The sequence below is a fragment of the Stigmatopora argus genome, chromosome 7 (genome assembly GCF_051989625.1).
Source record: "Stigmatopora argus isolate UIUO_Sarg chromosome 7, RoL_Sarg_1.0, whole genome shotgun sequence".
NCBI classification, from domain to species: domain Eukaryota; kingdom Metazoa; phylum Chordata; class Actinopteri; order Syngnathiformes; family Syngnathidae; genus Stigmatopora; species Stigmatopora argus.
Genome location: NC_135393.1, coordinates 17,272,126 through 17,293,665, shown reverse-complemented (window position 1 = coordinate 17,293,665; position 21,540 = coordinate 17,272,126). Strand labels below are relative to the sequence as shown.

Genomic DNA, 21,540 nt, shown 5'->3' with positions numbered 1-21,540 from the left:
TTGCGTTGACGTCACCTAGCGTGAAGCGTCGGTTAGTGCTAGGCGGCTAGCGTACCTCGGTGGGTGGTAAATTCCCTCGAAAGTATGAGCTCCATTACTCAAAATCCGAGTTACGCACACGCCGTCCGTCCCTGGACGGCGCGCTAATGACATAATGCACATTTGAGCGTAACGACGGCAATAAAAGGGCGACGCGATAGGCTCGTTTTCATAAAAGCCATTTAAGGCCCGGGAAATTAGGAAACGTTGACATAACATGGCCGCTTATTACTTTTAAGGGAGACGAATCGGGTTCCGTTCTGCTCGCCGCTAATTTTATTTACGGCCAATTGCGTGGCAATAACGGCTAATTGGCACTCGTTTCTGCCGCTCTCCCTCGCCGATTAATACGAAAGGTCGGCTGGCCGGAATGGAAACGGGAACTATGAAATATGTTAGCAAAGCGTTATTAGCATGTATGGAAATGTCATACTACAAAATACTACAACAATAACATTTTTATAAAGAATTATAAAGTAGATACTGTCATTTTCAGACCATAACGTGACCATTTTCTGTACTGCTTATCCTCACGAGGGTCGACGGGGTGTCGGAGCCTATCCCAACTAATTATGGGCAGGTGGCAGGGAACAGCCAATCGCAGCGCTACTTTTTACAGTGGACCCTCCTGATACAAACACATTACAGTAATCCCTCAATTAGCGCGTCTTCACTAATCGCGAATTCACTACTTTGTGATTTTTTTCCGCTATTAATTATGAAAAAAATATGTATATATTTTTTTTAATTCATAAAAATTTGAAAATTCACGCTGAAATTTGTAAGCGGAAGCCACTCTTGCTACTAGGACTCAGCACTGAATAAAAATAAAAATAAATAAAGTTATAATAGGGGTAACCCTAGCTCGTGATTTTTCAATTTCCATGGCCATGTTTGGTCTACATTAACCGCGATAATTGAGGGATTACTGTAATATGAATGTATTTTTTCTATAAAAAATAAAAGTGGCAGTCAATAAAGAAAATGAGTGCCTTATAGCCGTTTAAAAAAAATCTTTATAATTTGTGTGAATGGGTTAAATTCCGGCCAAAATACAACAAAAGGTGACTGAAGTAAATTTTCCTGAATTTGCACCTCATTAGGACACAAAATAAATGAAGAAAATTAAGTATATTTCATGTAACACACGTATTTATTTAGTTACTTATTTATTTATTCTCTATTTTATTTAGGTCTCTTTATTTAGAATTTTACCTTGTCGCTACTGCAAGTGAATTCCCCAAGTACGGGATTTATACAGTTTAATATAATCTAATCTAATCTAAAACAAGATTTGCGTGCCTAACCAGTTAAGGTCTTTTTTTTTTTTGCCCGCCGCCGCCACCGCCGCGCTAAAGAGATGGCTGGCTTACCGCAGGGAGTTAAAAGGAACGACAGCGTGTGATTAAGTGCGGCAAGCGGCCATCATTATTAGAGCCGTTAATGGAGACACCGGTTATTCATCTCATTTTAATTTCGCATATTTTTAGCCTTGGCTCAGGTACTTGAACCCGTTCCTTTCACGCCGACTTTGTCCCTTGCCGCTTAAACGGGGAGAGAGGGAAGGTTAATTATGTTGGAGAGTTCAGCCCTTTTAAGTTGAAATCTTATCGTTTTATTCTTGGTTAGCGGCCAAATCTGTATTCTGTTTTTATTTTATTTTTTTACATGATCATAAAACAGATTTTATAGATAATAAGTGGGAAAATACGCAATGAAAAAGGAATACATTATCTGATTTTAGGAACGTTTTCATCGTTTTGGAGTGGTTTTGTGATCAGAAATGTTTAGGGTTTTTTGTAGAAATATGAATTAGTAACAGGGAAATTTAATAATGATCAAAATATTTTTGTCTGTTTTTCTTGCTTTTTTTAAAGTATATTTTGTGAGCCTGTGTTCATCAGGAAAATGCTCAAATATAGAAAATAATCTTTATTTAGGTGATGTTTATTTAAAAAAAAAACGTTTTTTTCTTTAAAACTGTTAACATTACAAGACTAGTTATATATATTTTTTCATAGTGTGATTTTTTTTCAACTAATTTTGGACTTTCTACCTTCCCCAAAAATTTTCCATGCTTCTAATATGACCTTAATTTTTCTTACGGAGTTACTACAGTCTGACTTTGAGCTTATTAGCAGTGAAGGTGTTGCTGTATGTATTAAAAACCCCAAAATACATCTACACAAAAAAGCCTGCTTACCTGAGCATCGTCATCTTCAACCTAAAAAACACACAAACAAAAAAAACACATTTTAATCCCATTTCAAACACCCAAAACACAACAATCAATTTAAACGAGCACCTCCACTTTTTGGCAAAAAACACGTGACCGGAATAAACGATTTCTGCCGCGTTTTGCCGATGGGTGGGTCGGGGAGGGGGCGCTTTTCCTGGCGCTTTGACGCAAAAGGGTCCCTTAAATGAATGTATTTTTACCTCTTGCAGGACGGATAGGGAAGTAAATAATTAAAGGAAAGGGACCCTTTTTGACTGCACCAACCCTGCCACTGCTGGTAAGCTCTACTTATCCATTGTAACTCCATACAGTATGTGCCCCTCCCCCTTTTTCATTTTTTTTTGGCTAAGGTTTTCCCTCTTTTTTTGCTCACCTCACTGCATGGAAAAAAAACCTATGTAAAAAGGTGTTTGCATACTATTTTAATTTGGTGTGATGCTGGGTTTTCTGTCTCCTGCAGTTTTTGTCACGAGTGTGTGTAAAAAGGGAAAAAAAATAAGATTATTTTTCCTTCCCGGGCATTTTTTTTGCACCCCTTTGGCATGGCTTTTGTATGCTTTGTGATCTCGTCAATTTCTCAAGTTTGCCTGGGACAAATAGGGAATGTAAATGTTGGGATTAATTAAAGGGAGAGTGGCGTGAATTGGCGGTGGTGCTAATACGCTAATACGCTAGGCGCTTCCTTCCCCCCTCTGTTATCACATTACCGCGGCTCCGATCAATTGATAAACTCGCATTCAATACGCCATGACTGTTTAATTGAGTCACACTCTATTGGATTTGAGGGGCGCGCACCGACCGTGCAGACGTGCTGACGGCGGTAAACACTGGCGGGATGCGCTCTGGTTCTCGCTGCGTATGGTAGCGCTACACGGAGAGGAATTGCATCTTAACTGGGAATAATGTACGTCCTGGTGTAGTAAGTTTTACGTGGGTGGCCTAAACTTGCCAGATCCAAACAGAGAAAATGTGGCTGAAATATGAAAGGTAATTTAAGTCAAATTCAAATTTACTCATGGCCCGAGATCATCGAAACGATCCCAAAAACAAATGCCGGATTACAAATAGTGTTTTTTGGAGAATACACAATGAAGAAATGGAATAGGTTGCACTGGAGTGGCATTTTTAGAAGGGCCGTTTTTTGGAGGAGACAACAGAGTAAACATATGTTAAAGTAACAATAGTAAAATTAATGGGAGTATTAGTTACAGGCCCAGCCAGAAGTATGAAAAAAAGCACGGCTTATAGGCCGGAAGTTACGACAGTAAACATTGAATTATTTAAGAAATAAGGAAAAATAAATCAAATATGAAAATATTAGAAATAGGAAATGTTTCTAAATTACATTAAAAAAAAAATCAAATAAGAAAATATTAGAAATAGGAAATGTTTCTAAATTTAAAAATAATAAATCGAATATGAAAATATTAGAAATAGGAAATGTTTCAAAATTTTAAAGAAAAATCAAATATGAAAATATTAGAAATAGGAAATGTTTCAAAATTTCAAAAAAATAAATCAAATATGCAAATATTAGAAATAGGAAATGTTTCTACATTTTAAAAAAAATCAAATATGAAAATATTAGAAATAGGAAATGTTTCTAAATTTAAAAAAAATCAAATCTGAAAATATTACAAATAGGAAATTTATAATATTTCAAAATTTCAAATTAATACAAAAAAACAATGTCAGGACTAGAGGAGACTTTTGCCTAAGCAACCAAATTCAAAGCACTGCCATATTTGTCAGGGTCATTAAATCTAAACCAAACTGGGTAAAAGCTAATGATATTCAATTAGTTCTCGGTTCTAAAATTCAAACAAAATATTCCTTTTTGACCGCACGACCCCGAAATGTCATCACCGCTTCCGTTTCAAACACATTATACGAATAATGCGTTTGTGTGTGTGTATGAACTGTCATAAATTTAAAAAAAAAAGAGATATCCGCTGCACATCCAATCAAACGCAGGATGTCAATTAATCCCAATGTTTTTGTTCTGCAATTCAGGCACAGCTCCAACATTAACCTGCACCGCAAACTGCTGACCAAAGAGCTGGACGACATCGTCCTGTCCCCCCAACTGACGACGCTTCCCGAGGACTTCCGAGCCGAGCTGCTGGCCAAGATCTACGCCGGCGGGCGCCACGCGTCCCCGGGCGACCCCACGGGCCGGACGTCTTTCCGAGTCCCCCCGGGCGACTCGTACCCGCAGGACCACTGGCGACGCCACCACCACCAACACCACAACCACCACCACCACCACCGCCTGGGCTTCGGACGGCCGGACGACTACGTGGTGCTGGACTTGAGCGCCGCCGCGTCCGGCCTCCAGTCGGGCGGCAGCGTCCACTCCTCGCACGAGTCCGACGAGGGCAGCGACGAAGGCGTCCCGTTGGACGAACCGGGGCGTGAGGAGGACGAGGAGGAGGAGGAAGACGACATCGACATGGACGACGAGGAAAAGCCGGAAGAGTCGCGTTTCTGCCTCCCGTCCGAAAACGAAAGCGGCGGTGCCAACGGCGGCGGCGGCGGGGGGATCGTGTGCAACATCTGCCGCAAAGCGTACAGCAACAAGGGCACGTTGCGCGTGCACTACAAGACGGTGCACCTGCGCGAGATGCACAAGTGCAAGGTGCCCGGCTGCAACATGGCCTTCAGCTCGGTGCGCAGCCGAAATCGACATTCGCAGAACCCCAACCTGCACAAAAAGGCGCCCTTCGCCACTCTGGCAGACTGAACTCTTCTTCTTCTTCCTCCTCCTCCTCCTCCTCTTCCTCTTCTTCTTCCCAAAACTATTCCCGCGTTCGCAAAGGACGGACTCCGGCGAGGACTTTAGCGGCGGGGTTGGTTTCGTCCCCTCCTGGTTTTGGTAAACTAACCCCGCTTTTATCTCCAAAGAATCTACGGAACTTCTTATTTGTGACGTTGCCTGCAGACAAGATAGTATCGAGGAAGAAAAAAAACTTGTTGTATTTGTGTAACGATAGCTTTTAAAATGACCCCCCTGCGTGACCCCAAAATGGAGAAGAAAAAAAAGCATGACATCTTCATTTGTAAATAATGTCCCCGAGAGGCTTTTTAGTGTACAAGACTTGTGTTGATGGTTGTTTGTTTTTTCCTCTTTTTGTTGATTTTTTTTTTGTTTTCTTTTCTCTCGCTACTCTGGCTTATGGTTTTTATGTTACAGCTCAGTACAATACTTCCAGCTATAGGCAAGAAAGAGGTAGCATCTTATCTTGAGTAATTTTATCACAAAAGGGGGGAGGGGGGATGTATGGAGCCCCAGACATGAATGAAAAAAAAATACTTTTTACTACTTTGTACATATGAGTTACTAATTAGAGGGAAAGAATTAGAAATCCGTTTGAACGAATTAGTACTCGTGGGCGAATTAGTAATCCGAGTTTACAAATTATTACTCGGTGTGGACAAACTAGTACTCGGTGTGAACAAATTAGTAATCTGTATTTACGAATTAGTACTCGGTGTGGACAAACTAGTACTTGTGGACGAATTAGTACTCAGTGTGGACGAATTACTAATCCGTGTGGACGAAGTAGTACTCATGGGCGAATTAGTAATCTGAATTTACGAATTAGTAATCCGAATTTACGAATTGGTAATCCGAATTTACGAAGTAGTACTCATGGGCGAATTAGTAATCTGAATTTACGAATTAGTAATCCGAATTTACGAATTAGTACTCGGTGTGGACAAACTAGTACTCGGCGTTAATGAATTAGTAATCCGTATTTACGAATTAGTACTTGATGTGGACAAACTAGTACTCGGTGTGGACACTCTAGTACTCGTGGACGAATTAGTAATCCGAATTTACGAATTATTACTCGGTGTTGACAAACTAGTACTCGGTGTGGACAAATAATAATTAATAAATAATAATAGTAATTCGTGTGAAGAAATTAGTAATCTGTATGAACGAATTAGTACTCGATGTGGACGAATTAGTAATTCATATGGACGAATTAGTAATCCGTATCTATGAATTAGTACTCGGTGTGGACAAACTAGTACTTTGTGTGAACGAGTTGATAGTTTGTCCGTACAGAGTATGCAGTTCATTGCCTTGGTGTCCGATCCATTAGTCTGGGGCTCTGTCGAAATGTAAAAAAAACAAAACAAAGAAAAACCAGAAAAAAAAGAATATCATGTGAATTACTTTGTGAGATATTCCGAGGCGGTCGGCATGCTATTTGAGGCTCCTACACTTTTCAAATCATTTTTTTTCTTCCCCTCTTACGTTTTATGATTTCGCTAAGTATACAATTCAGTTTTTTGCACTTTGCATCTATACGAGGGGACGTGTAATATGAGTACAAGTGAGGACTTTTTGGCAATGGGGACTGAAGAGATGTGAGTGAAATGACGGTCAACTTTCATAAACGCGGCAGTTTTCTTTTTGCACGTGGCCAAACGTAAACAACAACAACAAAAAATTCCCAACAATCTCACTTAAGCAGAGCACACACATACACTGCATTTTTTAAGTAAACTAATTTTGCTTACATTTCCAAATTTTTAGGGTTAAAAAAAAGTCATCAGTTAAAAGTTGCCGTTAATTAAACTGGACTTCAATTTAAGTAAATGTAGAAGCAACCAATCGTGAGCCACCACAAAGTTAGTAAACAATTGAGATAAAAATCCGACAATGTAACTTAGCTAAGTGTGAAAATTAATTCAATTGCTTTTAGTTCATCACAAGAATGATGAAGTCAAAATAAAAATTATTGTTTACATAAAATCTGCAGTTATCTTAACCAATGGAAAGTTCCCTATTTTTACACAATAACCATGATATGTGTGCACCCCGCTTTAGCAACAAAAACAAAAGGAGGGCTAATTGAGTACTGCTGCATTCAGATTGCCTGCATTTTGGCGCACGACAACCAAATATTTTTCGTCTTCACGCCGACCTTTACAACACCAAAAGTTAACGCCAGTCTCCGGTTCAAGTAACATAAAAATAAGTCATATAATGACTGTGATTTTAACATTTTTTCTCTTAATATTACTTCAAAATTAAACCTCAAGTAGTTTTGCGTTGCCAGATCGTGAAACCAAACAGCATTTTTATGTAATTTTTACGTCAAGCGGCGTTCACGTAACATAAAAAATAATCAACAAAACGACTTTAATATCATAATACTACCATTTTAATCCTGTAACGATACAACGTATGTCTTATTCTTGCCAAAATTCCAACTTCCATCTCGTCGTATTATAACGTACTTTAATCTCCAAATAATGGTCGTCCAATTTTCTTTTTTTGTTTGGATTTTATCGGATTGGATGTTGTTCAACAACGGAAATAATTGGGGCGTGGCCTATCAGCTCAAACAACCGAGCCGGTCTGAACGCAGCACAACAAGTCATCTAAGTGTCCTCAGCCAATGATATCGTGACAAAATAGTCCTTCCACTGTGAGCGAACAAACACGAAAAGCTCTTTGGGTAACAACCAACTTACCATTTGATCCATACGATGCACTTGAGTCTTAAAAATCATTTTGCTGTGACATCGCCGGCTGCAATTCTGTGAAGAAAAAAACAAAAAAATGCGACTGTTTAATGGTACAATTACATCCAGTGGTCCAAGTAGCCGAGGGAACGGGGTATTTATTGATGGGTAGACGTGTTAAATAAGTCCAGTATTTTTTTTTTTTGCTTCCTTCCTTTTTGGTTTTAACTGTCTGCGCAATGACGTGTTACTATACAACATTTTTTTTTGTCTTACTTGACTTGGTGCTAAACAGAAGGACGAATTATGCAGTGTTAGGCGCCGACATTTGTACAGTATTTACAACCCATTTTTTGTCACAGTAACGGAAAAACTGTGTCATTGATGCCCTACCCTCAAAAAAGCTAATAATTCAAATCAAAAGTGACATGTAAAAATAATATAAACCCGATTAACAGCGCCCCTTGTGGCTGAATGCAGGTATGGCGCTTTACGTTAAGTTCAATTTACCGAAAAAGTCAATTATTATAACCATTCTGAGAAAAAAAACAACTTTCTCTCAGGCATTTGAAGTGACATCCAAAAAAATGTGTTAGCTTAAAAGCGCTAACACGTTCGTACTTTCTCTCACGCATTTGAAGTGACATCCAAAAAATGTGTTAGCTTAAAAGCGCTAACACGTTCGTACGAAACGGCTTACTGCGTGAGAAACACTGTGTATAACATATAACCGAACAGCAGATTTGCGCTAACCACTAGCATAATCCGTTTAAAAAACACGGTAATTGTACAATTCGCACCGTAGCGAACGGAACCGAACTACATTAGTCCAAAATCCCTCTTCCGGTCGGGTTATCACGTCAAAAGGAGGTCGTTTTTTTACGTCACGCGGCGTTTAAAGGTGTTCATGTAGCTCGCGCGGGGCTAAACGCTAAAGTCGGTTTGTATATGCTTCGTTCTTTATCCTTTAAAACCTGTCTTAATTTGAACTGGAACCTGTGAAATGTCAACGGTCTTAAAAAAATAATAATAAAAATGTTGTAAATTCATATTGCTGATGTTTTGTGCCAATCATACTTTAGCGTTTTTAGCTAGCACACTTGAGGACCTGCGTATATGTCTTAAAAAGGCCACAGAACGCGGCTGATAGATAAAATGTACGCGCTTTGCCGGGAGGAAAAAAACAAAAACAAACGGTGATTTTAGAAGCCTCGTCAACACTGCAAAAAGTTACCTAAAAAGGTATTTCCTTGTTTGCAAATAGGGGGAAATGTGGTCCTCTTTTGTCCCCCAAAATGATTTTTTTGCTTTTTTTATTTTCATTTTTTTCCCCCTTGTATCATACCTGTCCATATTGGTCTGTTTTTTTGGGCATAAAATGCATAAGGGTTTTGGGATGTAAATGGAATTTTATTCATATTTTGTCCAAATACCTCTTGTAATTTGTATCAGAATTCTTGTACAATTTTTATATTAAAGATTTATCAGTCACTGGCATGTTGTCACTGCATCTCATTGCGTAAAACACACATGTCAATCAAAGTGTGATTTTCTAGTAGGTTTTGCGAAAAGCGTTAATTACCTAAAGATAAGGGTCTTTGGAGAATAAGGCTATCTTGACCAATTAGTGGACAATTAGATGAAAAGAGTTCATAAAAAGGGTGATCGGCGTGAGGCAAAGCAGATGCCGGTGTGCGAAAATTAGCAAGAAATGGTACAGAATAACGTAAATTGAAAGTCTAAAAATCTATAAAGACGATTTACGCCTAAAACGTCGCTAGCATGAGCGACTTTGAAAGGAGATATTCCTTTTTAAGTATTAAAATTGTGTTGTTGTATACCAAATAATACAAAATAATTTGGCTAAGTACGTATTTTGAAAGAAAATAGAGCTCATTACAATTGGTTTATTTAGTAGGGGAAAAAATAATCATTTTGTTAACATCGCCAGGGCTAGCATTAGCTAGCATGAGCACTTCTTGGAGTGAGTGACTTTCAAATGAATTGTCATGCTGATATTTAATGTGAATGCAATACAACAGAACTCGTGATATTGATCCAAAATTTAAAGAAATAAATGGAAAAAATAAAAAATGTTTAAAAAGGCTACTTTTCTGCTCATTTTATATGCTAGCATTAGCTAACATGAGCAGTTCTTGAGAGCTACTTTCAAATGAATTGCCATGCTGATATTTAATGTGAATGTAATACAACAGAACTCGTGATATTGATCCAAAATTTAAAGAAATAAATGGACAAAATAAAAATAGTTTAAAAAAGGCTATTTTCTGCTCATTTGATTAACATCCCCAGTGCTAGCATTAGCTAGCATGAGCACTTCTTGTGAGTTACTTTCAAATGAATTGGCATGCTGATATTTAATGTAAATGTAATACAACAGAATTCATGATATTGTTCTAAAATTTAAAGAAATAAATGGACAAAATAAAAATTGTTTAAAAAAATGCAACTTTTCTCCATGCTCGCACTACACACTTAGGTATCTTAACTCTTAGTTTTCAATGTAAAGAGCTGAAACGGATTTACGTCTATTTTCGCCAATAAGCGTTTTCAATATCAATTCCCCATTTTTACCAACTGCCACAAGGAACACTCCAAAAGCGAGCTAGAGGTAACTTTTGAACCACTGTCAACTGTCTCCCAAAGGGTTAAAGATCATTTCCTCCTCCCTAACATCCACCAAATTCCCTTTTTTTTTCTTGGGTTGCCATCGATTTAGTTCTACACCAGCGCGGTCGGCCACGCCGGCCAATGCTATTGACGAGCCATCCGTCACGTCTCCAAGTGTGGAGGCTCGCGGCCCTCCTGGCAATGGCGACGGACGGATGGAGAGCGAGGAAGAGCAAAGAAAGCGAGGAAGAGGAGGGGCGGACGGAACGTCGATGGACGGTGATGGAGAACGTGGGAGGAGGGCCGAGATGCAAGCGCAGCACGGAGGACGCAACGCAACGCTCACACCCTTGTCCGTGGTTTGGGAACACTAAATTAGAAAGAAAAAAAAGACAAAAGGGATGAGGAGGGGGAGAAACTGTAAACAGCCGCATCGATCCAACTAGCGTCGGGAAAATCAAACTATTAGGAGGAGGAGACGCACGCCGTCGAGCGGGAAAAGTTGCCGTGCGCTCCAATTGACAAAATCAGGCCCGCTTTTATTTATTTATTTTTGGGTGATTATGTATTTATTATTATTTATTGATTATTGTCTATAGTATCTGTTCATTTGTTTGTTGTTGTTGTTTGTGCACTTTCCTACCAATTGTGTTGACTACTTATTTATTTTTTGTTGATTAGGTATTTATTATTATTTATTGATTATTTATCTGTTCATTTGTTTGTTGTTGTTGTTGTTGTTGTTTGTGCACTTTCCTACCAATTATGTAGACTACTTATTTATTTTTTGTTGATTATGTATTTATTATTATTATCTATTGATTATTTATCTGTTCACTTGTTTGTTGTTGTTGTTTGTGCACTTTCCTGCCAATTATGTTGACTACTTATTTATTTTTTTATTTATTAGTTACAGTAATCCCTCAAATATCACGGCTTCAACTTTCACGGCTTCACTACATTGCGGATTTTTAGTAAAGTCAAATATATATATTTCTTTAAAGTTAATAAAAAAGCCACGCTGAAAGCCACACCCCTGTCCAACGCTTGCTACTAGTAAAAGAAATAAGTTAAAAAATATACACATACATATACATATACATCACCCTGGGCCTGCGTGGGTTTCCTCCGGGTACTCCGCTTTCCTCCCACATCCCAAAAATATTCATGCTAGGCTAATTTAGCCTTTTAAATTGCCCCTATGTATGAGTGGTTGTCCCTCCCCGATTCAGGGTGTCCCCCACCGCCGCTGGGATTGGCTCCAGCACCCTCCGCGACCCAAATGAGGATAAAGCGGTTCAAAAAATGAGCATTTTGACAGAAATTTCAACTTTATAAACTCGGGTTGCGTCGTCAACATTAAAGTCTGTGAGAGGCCATTTGAATGGAGGCGATTTTATATTTCTCTCAAAAATATTCATGCTAGGCTAATTTAGCCTTCTAAATTGCCCCTATGTATGAGTGTGAGCGTGAATGGGTGTCCCCCATCGCCGCTGGGATTGGCTCCAGCACCCTCTACGACCCAAATGAGGATGAAACGAAATTCGGGTTACGTCGGTAACATTAAAGTCCGTGAGACACCATTTGAATGGAGCTGATTTTATATTTCTTTCTGGCTTTTGGGGCGACTTTAGCTGGGCTTAGAGAGCGCTACGCTATCGCGGCGAGAGGGTTAAGCTGGAGGGTGTCGGGGGTTGGGCACGGCGTCCGGCAGAAATGAAAAAAAAGCCCTTTGGCAACCCTGGGACAGACGGAACGCTGAACTCATCACAAACTCCTCGTCCGGCGCATAATGACCCCGACAAGACGGGAATCCCTTTTAATTAAAGTGAAGGCAGATCAGTTAAGCAGATGGATGCCGACAAATATTAGGGGAAATAGAATGTTTAATGGCCTGGGCACTTATCGCCGGCTATTTTGCGCGCCCGGACCCAAACTGATAAACAGGACGGGGAGCCTTGTTAATCAACCTTACAACCTTTAAAGCCCCAGATAAGAGAATAATTCGGGATCTTTGTAAATTAGCTGGAGATGTGGACGGGAGAATTTCTAGCAGGGTAATAGCCTTGCGCCGCCGACGAGAACTTTGGGAGCGTCCGACGGGGAAGATATTTTCTTGCTGTTTGTTCAATTTTTGATTTTTTTTTGCTTAGGATGCATCGGGTTTGACCCGCTTCGCCGGAACCGCCTTCTTATCGGTCACCCGCCTTTGGGATTCGTCTGCGAAAGGAATTGGAGGAGGTGGCCCGATGGAGGAGGTTAAGGCAAAGTCAAATCCAGTATAAGCAGGCGAGGGGAGAGAGATTTATTTATTTACATGTTATGGAAAATTGCATTCGTGCTCAAAATCAAGTAGGATATGATTTTTTTCTTGATTTTTTTTAAAATAGCAAATCCAATTTTAACTATCGTGTTTACACCGCTTTTTGGAAGCCTTTTCTTGCAATACCGTGAACGAAAAATGACGATTTTTAAATACATAAAAGTGGGAAGCGAGCATCTCTAATGACGACGTAATTTAATTCTGTGGTTTTTCTCAGGAATACGACACTTTTGAACAGATTTTCATGTATAAGGTAAATTTTTGTCCACTCCAACTTTAACTTTATCTTTAATACTTTGGCCAACAATTAGCATTTAGCCGTTAGCCGATATTTTCCTCACATTTGTAAACCGTCTGATCATAAGGGTCCCCAATAGAGCATTTAAAATCAACTAAAAATGACGATTTTTAAATACATAAAAGTGGGAAGAGAGCATCTCTAATAACGATAAACTTTAATTCTGTGATTTTGCTCAGGAATAGATCACTTTTGAACAGATTTTCATGTATAAGGTTAATTTTTGTCCACTCCAACTTTAACTTTATCTTTAATACGTTGGCCAAAATTTAGCATTTAGCCGTTAGCCGATATTTTCCTCACATTTGTAAACCGTATGATCATAAGGTTCCCCAATAGAGCATTTAAAATCAACTAAAAATGACAATTATTAAATACATAAAAGTGGGAAGAGAGCATCTCTAATGATGATGCGCTTTAATTCTGTGATTTTGCTCAGGAATAGAACATTTTTGAACAGATTTTCATCTTTATTTACATGTATAACGTTAATCTTTGTCTTATCCAACTTTAACTTTATTTTCAACAATTAGCATTTAGCCATTAGCCCATATTTCCCTCACATTTGTCGACCCGTATGATCAGAAAGGTCCCCAAAAGGGCATTTAAAATCAGGCATGTGTATCCGATAGCACTCATAAATAATACTACCCCAAAACGTCCAGTTTCCAACTGCCTTCCGAACGTCCGTTCAGTGAAAAATGTCTGGCGCCGTCACTGTCGGCCCGATGATTTAAACGGTCCGATTTTCCTTTATTCAAAAGGTAAGAGATACTCATTCAGCAAATAACCTTTCCTTTCCTTTCCTTGAATAAGATCCAACGACTTGAGCTCTCCGGGAGCGCCATTATTATTTCCATGCTTTCTTGAACACTTACGTTACATACGCTCGCAAAACAAAAAGGGCGGAGGCGGACACCAGATTCCAGGTCATTACGCCCAGACATTTATCATGAATGCTTTGGGACTTGAACCCCCCCCTCACCGATTCCCCCCACGCCGTCGCCCACGGAGCTAACGTGGAGCTAACGCTCTCAATGACACATTTCGAGGCGGGAAGTCCGTTAAAAAGTCACCAAACGTGTCCTAACGATCCGCTCGACCGCAACAGGGTCGGAGAATCCGCGGTTAGAGAACATCCCGGATGGGTCGCACCTGGTTACGCTCTCCCCGAACCCGCGCCGGTTCCCACACCGGCGGCATCTGGAAGCGATTGGCGGCAGAGTCACAGCGAGCCATAAAGCCCTGAAATGCTGGCAAAAAGGCACGCGGGCTAGAACGTCAAACAATGTTGGCCCGAGGGGCTGCCAACAGATACAGCGCATCTTGAACCCGAACAAACCCCGCTGCTCATTTTTTAATCCGCCGTGAACTATTCCTCCCCCCGCGCTCGTTCGCTCGCTCGCAAGCACCACCTGGGAATGGATTTTGCATTTTTAGACCCTAAATGGAGTCGAGACGCATGCGCTTGCTGATTCTCGAATTCTATCGTTGATGATAAATGGGAGCAGGCCATAACTTTTCCCTGCGTTCGAGTCCGGCTATCACGGGATTTTGCACACTAATGAAATGAGGCTATACTTTTTTGTGAGTTGTGTGATCAAGTGCTGCACTTTGCTCCATTTCCTATCCGTGAACACATTGGCAGCCAATGAGTTGATAAAAAAAATGTAATAAAAATTAAAATGGTCCAAATATCAGCAGAAACCGACAAAATGACAAGAAGCCTCTTTGAAAGCCGCTCAAAATCAATAGGAAATGATCCAAAATTTACTGGATTTCACCTGTAAGTACACTAAAATGTATTGCTGTGTCTGTATTCTCACCCTCTTGCTACTGTGACAATGAAATTTCCTGAATAAGGGATGGATAAAGTTATCTAATCTAATCTAATTTTTAAAAAAAGTCACTTCTAATGCCGTCAATCGCGGCAGCTACGTTCAAAATAAACTAGTCTGGCCCACGTGACCTCAATTTAGCATTAACGTGGCTCCCCAACCAACCTACGTTTGACACCCCGGAATAAAATGATATGATCTTGTCAAAAAATATTCAAAAATCAATGATCGTGATACACACATTCATTATGATTACAGATGGCCATATCCCTAATATTTAAATAACCCAGAGAATGACCTGACCGTTAAAAACAAATATTTGAGTTCACCTTGATCAACGTTCTATTAAAGTTCATGAATCAACTTAACCCCAATAATGGGCGCCTCGTCTTTTGGAGGTCTTGTTTACATTTTTCAAAAGCGATAACAGCACACGGGCGTTTTGAATAGGTCGTGTCGACCAAGGGTTAACGAGCGGCAACGCCGTCACCCCGGGGAATAGACGAGAGCCATTGTCGCAGAACCAGCGAAGATGGGGGAGGTCGGCGTGTCACCGGCTCATAATGCGCCTATCGATTGTCCGTATCTGTTACGGCGTCCCAAATTTGATACGCTCTTAAAGGGGGCGGGGTATCAGAAGAGATGACAGCAGCAGGGGGAAAAAGCCATTGAAATGAGGTAAGACACCAATTTTTACAAGATGTGGAATCCTTAACATGCTTGTCAACGTATACGTTTTTACCGTATTTTACACGGCTTTTGATCATTTCAAATTGTGTACGCCAAGGGTGTCAGACTCGGGTTGGTTCGCGGACCGTGTTAACATCAACCTGATTTCACGTGGGCCGGACCATTTTAGATATAATATTTAGATTTTTTTATAAAGGGATTTAAAGAACTGGATTAAAAACCCTGAATATTCCGTTTTTTATAGATATAAAACAATGTTTATTGTAGCTTTTTTTAAATATATTTTTAGATTTTACAAAATGATTTAAGGAAATTGAATATACATCTATACTCTTCATTTTAATTTGATCCTAAAACAGAAAGTCGGCACTCATGATTTACTTTCCCGGGCCTCACAAAATGAAGCGACGGGCCAGATTTGGCCCCCGGGCCGCCACTTTGACACGTGTGGCCTATGCCGTATAACCACTTTTGTACAGGATTTTTTTTAGTACGTTCTTTTGTAAAACTGATCTCATTTGACCCATTTTGGCTCTAATCTGTACCATCTGAGTCACTGGTAGCAGAAGAAAACGTTATGGTTGATTGCTAATGTTGTGCTGCTTGAAGCATGATATGTCAATCATGTCCACCTTTTCACTATATTAATATAGCGCGTCAGCAAGCAATGTACCCATACAGCCAAGCTATCAGCGTCATACAGCGACATCTACACAATCTTGAATTTAGTGTCGCACCGACTGATTGGGCACCCGGTACATTTTGGAGAAAATTTCAGACTTTTAAGTGCGCCCTATGTGAGTAAATATGTGCTTTTATACGTTTTTTTAAATCGTTTAATAAGGCGAATTGCAATGATTAATCAGGGCAGCAATTGGCCAAGGTTGACAGGTATGCCTCAAGCACCCCCGGCCGTTGTTTTAGACTCCCTCTCCCCTATCTCCTCACCTTGGCCCCCACCTTTCCCTGGCAGGGAAAAATGTTGGCCCGTCACCGGAGCCGAAAAATCTGCGCTGGAGCCCTTTCAATCCAGCGTTTTATTGCAAACAAATGCTGCCTTTTGATAGCCGCCGCAAACGGCCCTTGCTTGAGTGTTTGTTTGTGCTGGAGGTGAAAAAGATTTGCTCACATTTGGAAGAAAGACAGGCGGGCGAAACCCGAGGCCAAAAAAAAAAAAAAAAATGTCGTGCGGGAGCCGGTAATGATTTTCCACTCATTAGAGAGGGAGTTTTGAAGCATGCGTCGGAAACCTTAGCCGTGGAAATCTGACGAGGCGAGATTGCGGTGCGTGCTTTCTTCTCTCCGAGAACGGCCATTTTCAAGGTAACGTTTCCACATCCTATTAGCTTGCGGCCGGCGGAGCGATTGGATCCAGCCGGACGCTTTCGTCGGGCGGAGCGCCGTTTTTTTGACCTTGTTGCCTACTGCGTGAAAAGACGGGTCGGAGTGGAGGGGCTGGATAAATACGCCTCTGTCGAGTGAAATTTTCCCCCCCGTGACAAGGACTGCGAGGGCTTTATTTATTGACGAAATATCGGGTTGGGAGAAGTGCTTGCTAGGCCAAAAGTGCCTTCGTGCTGTCCAAGTCAGAAGGGCCAGAATATTGGGAATGAAATACGCCTAAATATCTTCAATGCTGATTTGAAGCCATATGGTACAAACAGGGATATATTTTTATATTTTACTTTTGGACTGGTCACAAAAAAATGAATCACTAGCGGGTCAAGAGCAAATGTCAAGTAGTGTAAAATCGAGTTCGAGGTCAGGAAATAAAGTTTTACACCAAGGATAATTGTGAATATATTCAAAAGATATTCTTGTACGCGTGGAAAGCATTTTACAAAGGCGCCATTTCACATTAAAAGAGCTGACAAATGTCAAAAATCATATTTGGTAGTGGGTAAAGAGAATTTTCCTATTTTGTGACCCTTTTATCAAGTGGCGTTTACAAAAATAAAGCTTAATATGATCTCATTTTCAAACAGTTTCCTTTTTCGATAGTTAATCCTCGCTAATAAATAAAAAACACAAAAAGCAAAGTAGCTATGACTCGCGTTTTGGTTTTAGCTACTAACAACAACTAATCAACACTGCTTGCAACAACTGATGAGAAGGAAGTGAGCACGCTACTTAACTTTCAAAATAATGGAACATTTAACATTAAACAACAGAATTATTGATTTAAAAGGGGGAAAATCAGGAAATTTAATATACATCTATACTCCTCATTTTAATTTCATCCTAAAACAGAAAGTCAGCGCTCATGATTTACTTTCCCGGGCCACACAAAATGATGCGGCGGGCCAGATTTGGCCCCCGGGCCGCCACTTTGACACAGGAGCCATAGAGGACTCGCTGTAGTTCTGTTAATTTTTTTTTTTTTAAACTTGCACCAATTCCCGATTTTGCTAGTCAGCCCACCCTCAATGGTAGAGGTCAAAACCGGAAAAAGCCGGCAGCGATCCAAACGAATGCGACGCCTATGCTTGTCAAAGGCAGCCGAAGACTGCAAACCCGACCGCGGACAGTGGAAGAGATGACCCCGTTCCTTAATCGGCCCCGCGCACCCCAACGCACCCTTGAATGTCTCAGCGATAAGCCCGCTTAAATCTGATAAGCCACCCGGGTGGCTTCTAGCGGCCGATCGGCGTGGCCGGCATCCGCCAAGCCCCTCGCCAAGGGGGGACTTCAAAGGGCCAGATCGCATCCTTGCCACGCCGAGCTGATGTCATTATTGAAGTCTTCGCCTGGCTATCCTCGGACTAAGTTCCCATTGAAGGCGCGGCGGGCGCCCGTGAGGATTGATGACTTTGAAGCTCCTTTAGGCTCCCTCGCCGTTTCACCTCAGCTCGTCGTGCCCCTCCCCTCGTTATGCCAAGAGAGAGCACGGTTGTCCGACTTATTTTCTTGCCGTGGTGGGTTTTATTCGGGGGGGGGGGGGGTATGTCTGACAAATAAACTATTGGGATTAATAAAACGATGAATTGGCAGCTTTTCTGATTAAATCGTGAAGAGACGTTCAATTTTGTCCGAGCTCTCTTTTCCAAGCTTCTTTGTAGCTTTTTAACAAAACCAAAATAGAACATTGAAGATGAGACGTGGCTGCATCTTTCAGCATGACAATGATCCCAAACACACAGCCAGGGCAACAAAGGAGTGGCTTTGTAAGAATCATTTCAAGGTCCTGGAGTGGCCTAGCCAGTCTCCAGATCTCAACCCCATGGAAAATCTGTGGAGGGAGTTGAAAAGTCCATTTTGCCCAACGACAGCCCCAAAACATCGCTGCTCTAGAGGAGATCTGCATGGCGGAACGGGCCAAAATACCAGCAACGGTGTGTGAAAAGCTTGTGAAGAGTTACAGAAAACGTTTGACCTCTGTTATTGCCATTATAGCTGAAAAAATATTAGACTTGTTAAGCCAATACAATGTTATTTTTAATCATTTGTTCTAAAAAAAAAAGGCAAAAACAAATACTCTCTATTCATCTCTAATCTCCATTTGAATAAAATAGAATAAAACATGGAATTGACCCAAACAAAATGTGGCGTCGGGCCGGACGAAGCCCCCGGGCTCTGACTTGTACACCGGCAAAGGCAAACATATGCTAGCTCACGCCGCTCGCTTTGGCCCTCCTCGTCAAATTATGGCGGCGGAGCGCAGCGGCGTCCGGCTGCATCAGCAAGGCTAAAGGACCGCGGCAATTGCTCACTTCTTCCATCAGCACTTAGCGGACATCTGTGCAGCGCCGGCACCCCCCCTCGATCTCCTCCTCCGTACGCCCAGAAGACAGACGAGCGTGTCCGCGCTACGGTCCTCTACATAACATGTTGGCTCGTGATTTTTGGGGGCGGAGGGATGATCTCGAATTTTTTGTTTTACCAGACTGACCTATTATTTTCAAAACAATTCTTAATTTGTTATCATTAGTTTCGGTGTAGAAACTCGAGAGTCCTTTATTTTTTTTCCCCCTCGCATTCATAGTCACGGGGTGCTGGAGCCCATCCCTATTCCCAAAGCACCGCGTCGATAAAGTAAGGCTAAACTTTTGGCGCTGTTTTCCCACGAAAGGCAAACGGACGCAGCGGGGTCAGCATACTTTTCCAATAAACGTGTCGGAATGATTTGAAAGCGCGAAGAACGACGGGTTCTGCTTTCCAAAACCTCGGGGAGGATGATGAAACCGAGATGACGGAAAGGTGACAGGAAGAAGCCAAAAAAAAACAAAAAAAGCCCACGCTAGCCTTTGCGGTCCGCATAACAAAAAAAACAAAACAGCGGTGTCCGTCCCGGGCCGGGCCGGGCCGGGGGCGACGGGATAGTAGATGATAGAAGGCGTGGAAGCAAGGCAGGGATAGCGGCGAGCGCAATTCCCCGGGTGACGGGCCCTGGCGAAGGAACTGAGAGGTGTTTTTTTGGCTGGCGCCGCATTCGGGGAGAGTGCAGCTTCTCCCAGAAGGAGGCTATAAAAAGACAAAGGAGACAGGAGGCCATGTGGAGAGACTGTTGAAAGGGAGCAAACACCCACTCCAAAATCCCACCACAGCCACCATCGCACCATCGCACCATCGCACCACCGCTGGGAAGCCGGCGCACATCAGATCAAATAAACACAATGCTAAATTCCTTGGGCGAAACCACACGCGCATGCATGCAAATGCCCAAAAAGCAGCCGGGAACTTTTTTTTGTCTGGCTCGGGGCATTTATTAAAAAAAAAGGCAAAGACGACCCGCCCCGACCGTTAACACATGGCTCGTATTGTTTGTAGTGCGAGTGTTTTAAAACCTCTGAGATGAAGGAAGGAAGTCTTGCGGGACAAAAGTACGTCGGACACACCTTAAAACATCTCGACGATGACAACTGATTTCTTCCCCCTCGAGTTAAAAAAAATCAATGAGGTCAAAATACCCTAGCTCTACTTATTCGTCAAACTGTTTCCTTGCTAACTTTGTCAACACTTAAAGTGAGATATTTGAGTAAAAGTCGCTTGTGTTTGAAGTGCTAACACACGCAATTGCGAATCCTAGCAGTTATGCTATCTACAACAAGTTAAAAATACAACATACAATTATTTTTTTGCTATAGCTATTATTTATTTGCACCAGCAAGTTGTGCTTGCTAGAAAAACAAGTTAAATGTACTCAAACTAAAAGCTATTCCCCTACTTGTTGGTATTTACAACAAGTAAGATTAGCTAAAAATACAAGTTAGCATTAGCACAATGACAAGGTGCTCCTGCTAGAACTACACCATTATTGATTTACAACTGCAAGTTCCATTTATTATCAATACAAGTTATTTTTTCTTTAGCTGCAATTTATTTTCTAGATGTCTATTAAGTTAAAAGTTGTTTTTGCTGCAAGTTAGCTTTGTACTAGCTAGCTTGCTAGAACTACACAATTACAAAGTCACATTTACTACTAACACAAGTTATTTTGGTCACAGCTACAAGTTAGCTTTTGTACAAAGCTAAACAAAAAGCTAACAAAACCTTTTTAAACAAAGTAACAACTCCAAATCCTGTTTACTTTCTATTATACGACAAACTAGACAACCTAGCCAATTAGCATCCACTACAGCCAGAAACTAGCGAAAGGTTGTTCCCAATATCTCCAACTTAAAATTGACTAAACACCTATCCCCTAAAATGGCATAAAATAAGTTATCAATAGACAAAATCTCACTATTCTGCTGAGATTTAAGATTACAACTTAAATAAGGTCAACACATGTTGGAGTGACGAAGCATAACAGTCCTAACGTTAGCATAACAGTCTTGTGAGACCTAACGTTAGCGACCCTGATGACCGCGAGCACAAATATACAGTACATAGGTAGAGAACATGTGGTTTCTGAAGGTTGGGGAAGGGGGCATTTTTATGTTTTTTTATTTTATTAATCGGACCTCACATGTCTGAACCGTGAGGTAAAAAATCTTGGCTGTCTTTTACAGATAAAAGGGCATAAAAAGCTCTGCATTCCTGCCGTAACACAAATCAA

At 41.0% G+C, this 21,540-nt stretch overlaps 1 protein-coding gene and 1 long non-coding RNA gene across 5 annotated transcripts in view; one reads left to right on the top strand and one right to left on the bottom strand.

Moving 5' to 3' along the window:
- bnc2 (basonuclin zinc finger protein 2) overlaps nucleotides 1-9,257 on the top strand; it is a 187,370-nt gene extending 178,113 nt beyond the window's left edge. For all 3 annotated transcript variants that reach the window (XM_077604763.1, XM_077604764.1, XM_077604765.1), the window contains one exon: nucleotides 4,292-9,257. In XM_077604763.1, the coding sequence (XP_077460889.1) occupies nucleotides 4,292-5,021 (730 nt within the window). In that variant the 3' untranslated portion in view covers nucleotides 5,022-9,257. The remainder of the gene's footprint in view (nucleotides 1-4,291) is intronic.
- The window catches only part of LOC144077209 (uncharacterized), an 85,710-nt gene that overhangs the window by 13,673 nt on the left and 50,497 nt on the right, over nucleotides 1-21,540 (bottom strand). For both annotated transcript variants that reach the window (XR_013300964.1, XR_013300965.1), the window contains exons 6-7: nucleotides 7,772-7,837; nucleotides 2,243-2,263 (exon numbers count right to left, since the gene is read on the bottom strand). This is a non-coding gene — a long non-coding RNA (uncharacterized LOC144077209). The remainder of the gene's footprint in view (nucleotides 1-2,242; nucleotides 2,264-7,771; nucleotides 7,838-21,540) is intronic.